The 12027-nt window shown below is 31.3% G+C and overlaps 1 protein-coding gene across 1 annotated transcript; it reads right to left on the reverse strand.

Annotated features, from left to right (window-relative positions):
* Positions 1 to 5505: 5505 nt before the first annotated feature.
* On the reverse strand, positions 5506 to 10986 carry LOC134281642 (uncharacterized). The gene is made up of 4 exons (XM_062764072.1): positions 10947 to 10986; positions 9882 to 10033; positions 5971 to 6072; positions 5506 to 5869 (listed from the first exon to the last, which is right to left on the reverse strand). Exons 1-4 carry the CDS (start codon positions 10984 to 10986, stop codon positions 5537 to 5539), a joined length of 627 nt encoding a protein of 208 aa, XP_062620056.1. The 3' UTR covers positions 5506 to 5536.
* Between the last annotated feature and the right edge of the window lie 1041 nt (positions 10987 to 12027).

The raw sequence follows: 12027 nt of genomic DNA on the forward strand, positions 1-12027 counted from the left end.
TGGACCATTGTTTGCTGTAAACATGCGAGACAACGTGATCATGAATATTTCAATAAGAGGCGGTTTTTAAACCGACGCGGAGAGAAAATATTTTTTTTACCAAATAATATTTCATAACTTTTAAAAGTGATGGAGTGGAATTGTCTTATTTGCAGAAAGTATATAACTTATATAACTTGATGAGACTCCACATATATTTATTACTTTTAAAATAAAACAGTAATACGGCATATATAGCTTTAATTTTAAAATCATTAAACAACTGTCGATGTAAAATTTTGTTGCTTTTTGTTAATTCAAATTTGCCGCTCAATAATACAATCGTAGTTACGGAAGTGATGGGAAGCGTGGAGAGGTACTAGTAAAACTGATACATATGTAGGACTCCAAAGTGCGATGGGACTCCAAAGTCCTATGGTCTGCGCAAATGCCGATGGTTTGACACGCCAAAGTCCGATGGTGCGGAAAACAATTTACGATTATGACGTCGTAGTACTACTGCGCCAAACCTCAATGACGCGCCATGCCAAGGTCTTAAAAATAAGTATAAATAAACAAATGAATGCGAAAACTAACCCTTATCTCTCAGATAGGTGCGAGACTAACCCTATACGCTCAAAAAGTGTGTATCAATTTAAGCTAGATATCTTGGGTGTTTGCAAGACTAACTCTAATCACTCGACTATTGTGCGAGGACTAACCCTAAATATCTCGGGCCGTGCAATGCAAGGACTAACCCTAATCAATCGAGTTGTGTGCGAGGACTAATCCTAATATATTTTGAAGGTGCAAGCAATAAACAAAATCAATAAAATTGTATTCGAGGACGAATTTAGAAATGATGGCTTTTGAATGCAGAACAACGGCGTCAAGGATTGACGTCGGATTATTGTGACGTCATAAACGCTGATTGTTTCTCCGCACCATCGGACTTTGGCGTGTCAGACCATCGTACTTTAGCTCAGCGTGTCTCATAGGAAACGAGCCATCGGACTTTGGCGTGACCATCGGACTTTGGCGTCCGTAACGACAGCATTTCATCGGGGTTTGGCGCAGACCATCGGGGTTTGGCGAGACCATCGGACTTTGGCGTCACCATCGGACCTTAGAGTCTTACACATATACATGTAGGTCTAGCAGCCATGTTGTTTGTTTACATATTTTGTGATAAGATCGAGTTACTGTTCCAACACTGTTCCAAATTAAAAGTACATGTACATTTATTAAATCTAGAATTTTCCATGAATCCCGAGGTCTACAATGCGATGATTGCGTGGATACAGACGATCAGCTGGTTATCATGGGGTGTGTCCTAATACTTAACCAGGTTATATAGAAATAGTATTGTTTCTTTTTGGATATCTAGAATACAAGCAAAATTAAATTATTCGTATAACTTACTTTGTGAAAATTCTTTAATTGAATTAGTTCCTAATTGATGATACAATTTTCTTAATATGTAATTTTTGAGTACAATGTTTTCCGATAATCTGTTGGAATTCAAATGGTTGTTAATTTAAAAGCCTTGCTACTAACTGACATTCTCTTGAATTCTTATGACGCAGAATTAACACTTCCTGTGAATTTGTCTTTTTACCGAAATTTGAAAAATAGCACGAGTGGGATCGAACGGCAGTGAGTGCTTAATTATATCCATATCCATTGCACATTCTTCTAACTTTTATGTTTTCAAATGTAACTAGTTTATCTCTTTTCACAATTTTTATTCTCTCATAACATTCCATTTGTTCATAGTCCAATGTAGGAATCAATAGGGGATTAAAATTAAAATTGGAAAAAATATTGATAAAAATTAAAAAGACATAGTGTTTTATTGATAAATGGAAACACATTGCGATAAGTTACTTAAGAAAATACGTAGTGTTGAAGGACAAATGTTGGTAAAACCCCAAGACCCCAATACACTAATGACAGCATAGGAATAGAACTCTTCATGGATTAGCTGAATGTCTACAATCTTGGAATGCTATCTCATGCCGTGGTAGGGTCTGAGGTTGCAGTTATTATTGGCAAGTATGCATATCTAATTTGTTACTTAGCTGCACGATACTCTTATTTTAAGGGGTTTGAACACATATTTAAAGCTCAGATTATTTTAAAAAAATCATGAATTTTGTGTTGCTTACGGAAGCGTATTAGTGCCACTTGGAAACTTTTTTTATTTTTCATTTTCCACACTTCAAACTGTAAATTTTACACATTAAAGTGTAAATTTTACGCTTTAAACTGTAAATTTTAAACTTTAATCTGTAAATTTTACACTTTAAATGTAAATTTCACACACAAAAATGTAAATTTTACACTTTAATCTGTAAAATTTACACTTTCATCCGTAAGTATTTTACATATCCTCGAATTATACTATGTTTTTGTCTATTCCCCCCCCCTGTAATTTGCCCTTTTTCTGTTACTTTCTTCATTTCTATTTTTTCACTTCTGTACATTCTTTTATTACTTTTTTTCTGTAATTTGTCCTTTTCTGTTACTTTGTTCATTTTTGTTCTTTTTTTTTTTTAACTGTTGTACATTCCTTTATTAATAATTTAATTTTGTTTGTACCATGCATTTTTATTGGTTAAACACACAGGAAATATTTATTCCATTCGCGGATTATAAAGCGTAAACTGACCCAAACCAGATTATACTCGATAATATGGCCAAGAATTAGATTCATTCCTTAAATATTATTTATTTTGTAAATTGACCTTGATGTAGGGAGATGCTTAAAATAGGCCTTTAGATCAGTGAATAAAATATTGTTTAGATTAATATATATATACATATATATATATATATATATATATATATATATATATATATATATATATATATATATATATATATATATATATATATATATATATATATATATATATATATATATATATATACACTTTAAGCTATAAATTTTACACATTGATATGTAAATTTATGCTTTAATCTGCAAAAATTACACTTTAATCTGTAAATTTTACACTATAATCTGTAAAATGTACACTTTAAAACGCTCTAAAGCCAACATACCATGAATCCTGCATGATAAAATCTAATTTTGGTTTCTTATTTAACCGTAAATGTGGATAATAACTACTTATCAGATGTTATATTTATGGATATTATACATATAATAAGCAATCTAGTATGACTGATATAAGTGAGACTCTCAAAGAATATTTGAAAGAAGTATGAATTATGAATTCAGTAGAAGTTAAGAGCAAATCAAACAAATATTCTCACTGAATTTAATATTGATACCATTATACAAAAATTCATTTGATTCGCTCAGGAGTTCAGGTATTGATAGCATTAATTGAATTATATTCTACATGATTGTATTAGGGGCAACAATTGAATTACTTATTGAATCGAAGATCTATGATATTATGTAACTATTTATAATATCAATTATTAAAGTACATGTATATACAAGTATAGATAATTTAAGTATATGAGATTTTAGTAATTTTGGAACAGCGTAAAAATTAATATCCCTTGATTCAATGGTGCTTCTTTATTGTTACGTTCTAAAATGATTTAAATGTTAAATATTTACATTTGCAAATATCTTTCTTAGATGAATCTATTGAAGAGAAAATACGTTCAATTCTGTGTTAATGTTATTTTGGGGTCAGAGGTCATAGCGCGACCGAATCACAGAGTGAGGTGATATTTTGTCCACATAATATTTCTGTAACGGTGCAACTTGTTTTGGAAAATTTCTTAGTTAATAACGATGAAAAAGATAAAATGATAAACAATATGGATATTTTTCAATCACGAGATGTACAATAAATCTTCTTTCGATGTGAATAAGGTACGTTTTGAATACTATAATTAGCTTAAAACCGCACTTACCTTTTTAACCCGAAATTCCTTTTGGGTTATGTAAACTAAAACAGGCGATACCATCGCTTTTGACTTCAAATATTTTTGGAACTTATGAAATAGGTAGATTATTCTCAGAAGCGATCATTGTTCTTATACTATATACAGATATTTCCTTAACTGGACTGCGAAACATGGATGTAAACATTCAAATGTTGGAGCGAGGTAAACTAATTTGACCAAACAACTTCTAGGTCATTGCGCGTCACGACATACAATTTTATTCGAAATTTATTCGTCTTAAATGTAAATATAAGTAATAAACAACAATGTTAAAAAGTTCACTGGGAAATGAACTTTTAGTTGGTACGTGATCAAATCTACTGAGAAGCCCTTCGGGCTACACAGGATTTGATCACGTGACCAACTAAAAGTTTATTTCCCAGAGAACTTTTTAACATTGTTGTTTATTTCTTAATTGATGTATTTTACATCATGATTATAGACCCATGAACTTGCAATGTCAATCTGAACTGAAAATGAGAAGACAAAAAAAATTGAGATACATGTAAATATATTTTTTTCTGTTTGTCACTCTTTACTATAGCAATAAAGAGTAATGGATTGAAGACAGATTCCCGATGTTAACTAGGGAAAATTACGAGGCCAGGATATTCCATTCTTACTTATCATATAAATGAAGGTATAAATTTTATGTAACGACTTGTGAACACCTCAGTTTTATACAATTTTTCTTGTCATAGGTATAACACAATGAAATCGATCATTACAGATTTCTGTAGAGGTTTTACAGATTAAAATGCAAAATTTACAGATTAAAGTGTAAATTTTACAGATTAAAGTGTAAATTTTACAGATTAAAGTGTAAATTTCTAAACAAAAATTGCGAATTCCTAGACAAGTTTGATTGAAACATGTGAACTTTGCCCATAATATTAAAGAAAAGAAGAAATTTAATTGTAAATCAAAAGAGTTCAGCTTAAAAGTGGAAGAAAGCAAAACCAATTTACCTTTAAGGCTTGTCTTGTCACTCCGTGCACAGTGATGTGTGCTTGCTTAACAAATTGAACACACCAGGTAAAACGTACACACTAACACAGAGCTCATGCAGTGTTTACAAGGATAGGTGTTTGACTGGAAGTTATGAAGAATGTTGTTATCCTTGAGAGATAAGAATATTCAAGTGAGATCAGTTAATTCAACTGATATTATTTCTTGCAGAATCTTAGAAATTTGAAATATAAACAATGCAACTCTGTCCAGGCCCCTTTAAAAGGTGTTCTTAACGATTTAAATAGCCAAGAAAGAACTGTATTTTGTATCTTCAAGATTATCCTTATCAGAGGAGATGCTGTCATGTTCAAATGATAAAATACTAAAAAATAATTGTAAAATTTGGGAAGGCAAATAACAATTACTTTTACGTTTTAACTTCATGTTCTTTTCGACTGTTCTTTTCGACATATAACATATACAATAATCCACATAACTTGGTACAAACCAGTAATATTATAATCCAGTAAAAAACATATGGTTACTCTATAGCTCAAAGACAAAATAAACAAATATTTCTTATAAAAATATTCAAATTTTAATCATCAAATATGTAAAACTATGCAAATTTCAGAATTGGTTGTAGATTGAGGCAACAGTTTTATGAAATTGAAATTCAATTATCTGCATATCCGTTTCTGAGGACAGTCACAATTTTTTGCATATCTCTGGATAATAAGAAGTGATATAAATGTCGACTGGCAGCTGTCAACGTATTATAAGTTGGCGGAACTGTGGCGGGGTTTTGCAATGGTGGAATATCACGGTCCCGATTTACTATAACTGTGTAGAATTCGCAAATGAGATCTTGTAAATAACTGTAAATATCATTTATAACAGCACTATAAGATATCCTATCTGAAGTGTCCTCCAGGTTTTTCATATGTTCCACAAAAGGCCATATGTTAAGGAGAACTTGGTAGTCTCGTAGAAGGTGTTCGTCAATATCCTGAAAATATTAAAATAAAACAAAGAAATTAAAAATCAATTTCATAATATGAAAGCCATAAATCAATTTTCTGAAAATGATAAATTTTGAAGAAAACTTGCCTCGAACACGTTTTGTAAACTGAAAACAGGAAATCCATCTAAACCTTCCGATGAACCAATGGCTTCAAGCAAATGCTTATCACCCCTCAAGCCTCTTTCTTTCTATTAAATTACAATTAATATATTGTTTATTAAACATTAATTATTCTTTTTTGGCAAATAAATAAATAAGACAATCATACAAAATTTCTTCAATGGACAAATAAATGCCTCTTTGGCTTTTGATTTTGGATGTATTAAAAACGGTGTATCAGTTCATTAGATAATTTTATTTATCATTGCAACTGATCTTTGATTCTCAGTGATACAGTATGGAATTAACAGGGGATCATAAAGTGGTCTAAAAGTATGATGATTTCCGATTTAATTTGCCCTTCTCTTGTTACATCTGTGCATCATTTGAATATAATTTATTGCTGGTTTTAAACTTAGTAAAATTTGAAGTTCCTAATCGCAAATTGTCACTGTTTTGGTTGCGTTGCCGTTACTATGTTGAATTTAAATGTGCCCCACCTGCTTTCAATTCAACAGCTTGTTAAAAATTACACATAAATTACGAGGGCTGTTCAATAAATAATGTCCTGAACTGTATGACATAAAATACAGATATCATATGACAATAAGCTTGACTTTTTCGCATTATTGAATCTCTAATGAATTTATAACAATTGATGTTACCACTTTTCATCACATAGTTTCATTGTGAGAAGCTGGAAAACAGGGACTATTCGAGACACTGCATGTTAAATGAATGGTAAAGAATCAGTAAACTAGAGTGAAATTAAACGCTTCATTCAAGCTGCTGTAAAACTCGTAAGAATCCCAAAGAAATATTCACTGAAATATGTAACATTTACGGCAGCCAATGTCTGTTTTACAGACAAATGAGCAGGTGGATTTCAATGATAAAATATTATATAATGGCATCAAAAATGGGTACCGTCCTTGCCAACAAAAAATATAACAACTAATGTACTGTTTGCCAAATTTCAACAAGTAATCACTGATGAAGTATGATTGACTTTAAGATCCATAGCAAATTTAACAGACATCATTTCGGGAGTAGTTCACGTTTAAGAAACGTTTGACAGTAAAAAAAGCTTAGTACTCAAAGGTCTCCCTATGTTTTGAAAAATGAGTGAAATCGACAGGGTGTAAGAATATCTAAACAATTATTTCAAAAAATCAAAAATTGTAGTTATCCAAGTTTGTTTGAAATTCATACAGATAATGAAACTTGAATCTATTGCTTAAAACCCTCGAAACAAAATTTACAATAAGATGTACTTGACAAAAACAGCAACGGTCTGAGAAGAGCAAATAATTGCAAGAGCACAAAGACAGATTTATATGCAATTTTCTTAAATATAAGTGGACTTGTTGTTCAAGTTCGATTTGGGGGGGGGGTGCAGTTTAATTTCTGGAAGAGTCTAGAAAGCAAATTTTTTGCAAAAAAAGTTTAATGAGAGGAAGGAACCAGAATCAGGAATCCACTACCTTAAATTTCTTGATGACAGCGTCCAAACCTGCATGCCCTGAATAGTAAAGGAGTTTTTGGGATAAACAGAAAGTTATTCTTTTTCACATTAACAATATTCGCCAGATCTTTCGCCTTTTGACTTGTTTCATTTTCCAAACTTGAAAAAAAAACCTTTCAGAAGGAAGAAACGAGTCCAGGAAATCATAAGATTTGCCATTTTCCAGTATACTAAGGGTCATACCCAAAAATGAGTTCTAAAAACAATCAGAAGTTGGATAAAAAAAATTTTCGGACATGTATTTTATACTGAAAGGAGAAAGAAACGCATAATACACTTTTGAATAAAAATAAAACTTTCATTTCCAGTATGTTTTCCAGTATTGTTATCAAACAATTTAATCCAACTTTAAACAACAAGTAACCGAAATCTTGTAAGACTTTGATTTATAATTCCTGAGTTATTGAAATTGACATGCCAATACCCCCCAAAATTAAAATAGAAATTCTCATTATCTCCCTTGCGAATCAGTAACAGCCTTGATTTTCTTGTGCATTGAGATCACCATAGCATTTATCTTTCTCACAGGATTATCATTCAAGCCTTCCGACGATAGTCTTAATGGTTGAGAGTAGGTGTGTTATTCCAAAGCCAACAAATCCCCCCGCCCAATGAATTCCACGAATTTTCGATTTAGGATAGAATTTACAGAATCTAGCTGATTTGGTACACGTGAATGTTTGTAAGGAGGTCTCGACAAACACTGGCTACATTTTCTCAGCGCGAACATGCTAAAAACGTTACGAATACGGCGCGTACATGCGCGTGTGAGAGAAAAATTGACGTAAAGTTGCCAAGCTTGCGTACCAAATTAGAGCAGAGAGTTTCTGTCAGTATTAGGATGAAAATTTGAGTATGATTGTCTGCTGTAAAAATATCGGTTTCAGTGATAATGACTTAACAGTAACCGAGGTAGCATGATGAAAAGCCCTATCTTGATGTGACGTTGTTACGCGCCAACGTCACCGTCATGGTTGGTTGAAAACCTTTTGAATTACTCTCTGATAATCGAGAAAACTTTTTTGGTTGAAAATTTACTAACAAACTGCACAGCAACATGTTGTTGCCTTTTTATTCACTTATGGAACTCAATTACTTGACACAATGTAACTTCCGTCAGCCATACCATGATTGCAAGAAATTTATACTGACTGCAAATATCGGAACACGATGTCTGTAACTCTAATGCATCTCTTGGCACTACATATTGTGATCATAAAATTGTCATCATCAACATGTACGTGTATTTGGCTTTTTATCACTTCCCCAACGTGATGCCATACATTTCATGGTTGAGTTATTTTGACCAGCGATTTTAGTGCACAGTAACCAAATTACACATCTGACCAATTTTCATAATTTTCGGCCACATAGTTAAATATTTTACGCTATTATGCTACTATGCGTTTCTTTTTCCTTTCAGTATAATTAAAAGACAATATTAAGTTAAATCATTAAGACTAAATCATTGAAAAGCGTGTTTTGCTTCTTTCCGAGCACCGAGGACATTATTTATTGAACAGCCCTCGTATCATTGTTTTTAACATCACCAGTAGGGGGTGCTCTTTAAAAAATATAAAGCACTGCAAAAATAGATACCTCCAAAGGAAAGTAATGTCCAACGTAAGGTTTTGCCACTTACATTATTTCAAATTTCTTTATTCTTTGGTAAGTAGTAACATGTTAAGAATAAAAAAGTTTGTATATTAACATTAATCGACATGAATTTCAATTAGCATAAAATGCCATGTTGGTCATGTCTATGGACATTCTAAATTGGTATTTTTTGTAAAAAAAAAAAAAAAAAAAAAAAAAAAGCAGACAGATATAATGTAACAAAATTCTGCCATTCTGCTTTAAAGGGGATAATTTATTTATTTTTTTTTTTAAAAGGCCCGAAAATTTTATTCGTAGGTAAAAAGAATTTTGAAATCTTATGAATATCTTTAGAACTCAACAAATTTACCTTTTTACTTAATTTGGCTACTGCTATTTTTGTTACAGGATTTATGATATAAATGCTAAAAAAGTTCATATGTAATGGTAAATAATTTTGTTTATCTATCGAATTGAAATTGCAAGAAAATATTAAGTATTCTGAGATATCTTATAGGCTTCCACCACAAATAGTGAAATAGGAGAAATATTAGTTGATAAAGAGAAAAAAATCGGTCTCTGCTTTTTTTTAATGTGTTTATATTTAAGGTTCGTCTGATTTCAGCCAAAATTTGACCAAAGGTGGTATGGCTTTTAGAATTTTCTTTTGGTCAATCAAATTCCAGATGCTATTTTAAAAAAAAGGATGGATTTAGCCTTTGATGTAATTCATAAACATTTGTAATTTATTCGAAATATTGAAAGTGATATACTTACAAGAGTATCTAAAAAGTCTCCTAGGTTCCGTAAAAAAAGTTGAAATTTTTGTAGAAGGCGTGGAATAGCATCTTCTATAGTTTCTGATACAGTCATTTGAAAAATATTGTTTCTTTCGCGACTACCTGCGCACATGTTCAAAGGAGAACAATCTGTTGTATAATTTTCCAATATAAAGATGAAACAAGCAAGATAGGACAAATCTGCAATGAAATGAGAAGATAACAAACAAATATCGTTAAAATTCCGTTGAAACAATACAAATTGTGAGCAAAATGAAGACAGACTTCTTAATAAAGAGGTAGAACCAGGTGCTATGAAAAAAATATGAGACATCATGACTTTTAAAAATAAGAACCTTAAAATGTTAATATTTAAGTTAGTTTAAAATACATCTGACGACAATATATAATTTTTAAATTCAAATAAAACTGTTCATAAAAACTTTCTTTTTAATCATCATCGCATTTATTTTATCAAAAATATATACGGTAAAAAATATTCATCACATTTTTGAACCCTTTTCCTTCTTTCCTTCAGGATTTACAAACATAAGTAAAATAAAAAAAAAAATACCCACTTATCGATTTCAGCATGACAAAAGACAACATTGAGCTTTAGACAATCATTCATTTCTTCAGGATTTACTGTCTTCTTTTATAGTTATAATGTGTCCACACCCCCTCAACGACGTGATTTTAATACTGCCTTTCTTCAGACAAGTTTAATTTTTAAAGTTAAAAATAATTTCAATAATTCAGAGGAGACAAACGTCGCTTAATTTGTTTTCCCTTCACAAATTGAAAAATATTGTTCATTTGTATAAGCCAAGAAAAGTGTTGGAAATGCCTTAAAGTACATTGGATATTTTATGTAATGAGCATTATTTTTTGTATAGTTGATAGACTGTATCTGGTTGGATCAATCTACATCATATGACCAAGTATAAAAACATCATATAAACTGGTTATGTATTGATGTTCACAAAAAGGTCTCCACTCCTTCATTGCCCCTGATCTCACCTCTGATATTTTAGAGGTCGTATTTGCTCTGCCCCAATTTTACATTGTTTAATGGACTTTTGAGCTTGAACAATGTTTGTCATTTCATTAAAAGGCTTATGGTGTTTCGAAAATAAGGAACCAATCTTCTATTGAACAACAGCACCGATGACGTCACAATGATCAATTTAAATAGAATTTTTCTTTAAAAATGTACTTCAGCTACTGTTTGTAAATTTAAGGTCATATTATAACAAATCAACATGCCTTACATAAAGAAAACATTGAGTTTTGGACTTTTGCGAAGTGCTGACTTTACTTGACGGTTTCCTTCGACATTTAAACCTGTGCCACGTATGGAGGTACAGAATTGATAATAAATAAGAAAAACTTTCCAGTGGCCATAGGTATGGTGTTTGGGACACTAGCAAGAGAAGGGCGGTATTTAAGGATAGGATTTTGTCGGATTCTTATTGGACAACTTTGTGCTTTTTTTCAGCTAGTTATTTTTGTTTAATTAAATGTAAAGCTGATTTTTTTATTGCAAAAGAGCTTCCTTATATTGGAAAGTCAGCGCATTTTGCAAAAGTCCACAATAAATGTGATTTTTTTTAAAGGTATTTCTAAAATACTAGTATAATGATACTGACCCTAGCTTTGCTCAATCGGTTCAATCCTATGACATTAACATACATACTTATTAGGCCTAAAAAATTGCAATTTAGTATTAATTTAACAAGTGGACAGAACCAATGACTTTGATTTTTTTGTTCCATTTGGACACATATACAGACAGACAAATAATTTATTTGAAATTTCCGAAAGTGTCTTACCTTCTTAAAGAAAGCTTTTCATAGGTCTTCCGGACTACCCCCAGAGTAACTAGAGAAAATTCAACATAATTTTTTTTAAATAAAAATAGATATATTGGAAGTCAGACCACTCAAGATTATTTGTACAGTTTTACACAATTCAGTAAGAAAGGGATCTTAAGCATAGTTTGTCATATAGTATCCTTCTGCCAAATCTAGAAAAATCATGGGTCAAAAAAGTTCTTCTTCTACTATTCATAACCCATGGAAACCCATGATCTCAAAAACGATGCATGCTTCGAAAAATATGTCGTTTAAGAATTAAATTTACTC

This window comes from Saccostrea cucullata, unplaced genomic scaffold (genome assembly GCF_032062105.1).
Source record: "Saccostrea cucullata isolate Sc308-1 unplaced genomic scaffold, CSIRO_AGI_Scuc_v1 ctg7396, whole genome shotgun sequence".
Classification (NCBI taxonomy): domain Eukaryota; kingdom Metazoa; phylum Mollusca; class Bivalvia; order Ostreida; family Ostreidae; genus Saccostrea; species Saccostrea cuccullata.

Bases quoted from the DNA above. Each gene is read 5' to 3' on its own strand.
- LOC134281642 (XM_062764072.1), bottom strand. From the start codon at position 10,986: ATGACAAACATTGTTCAAGCTCAAAAGTCCATTAAACAAT. The intron at 10,034-10,946 runs GTAAAATTGGGG...ATTATACAACAG, and splicing joins TCAAAAGTCCATTAAACAAT to ATTGTTCTCCTTTGAACATG. The intron at 5,870-5,970 runs GCAAGTTTTCTT...TAATATTTTCAG, and splicing joins GTTTACAAAACGTGTTCGAG to GATATTGACGAACACCTTCT.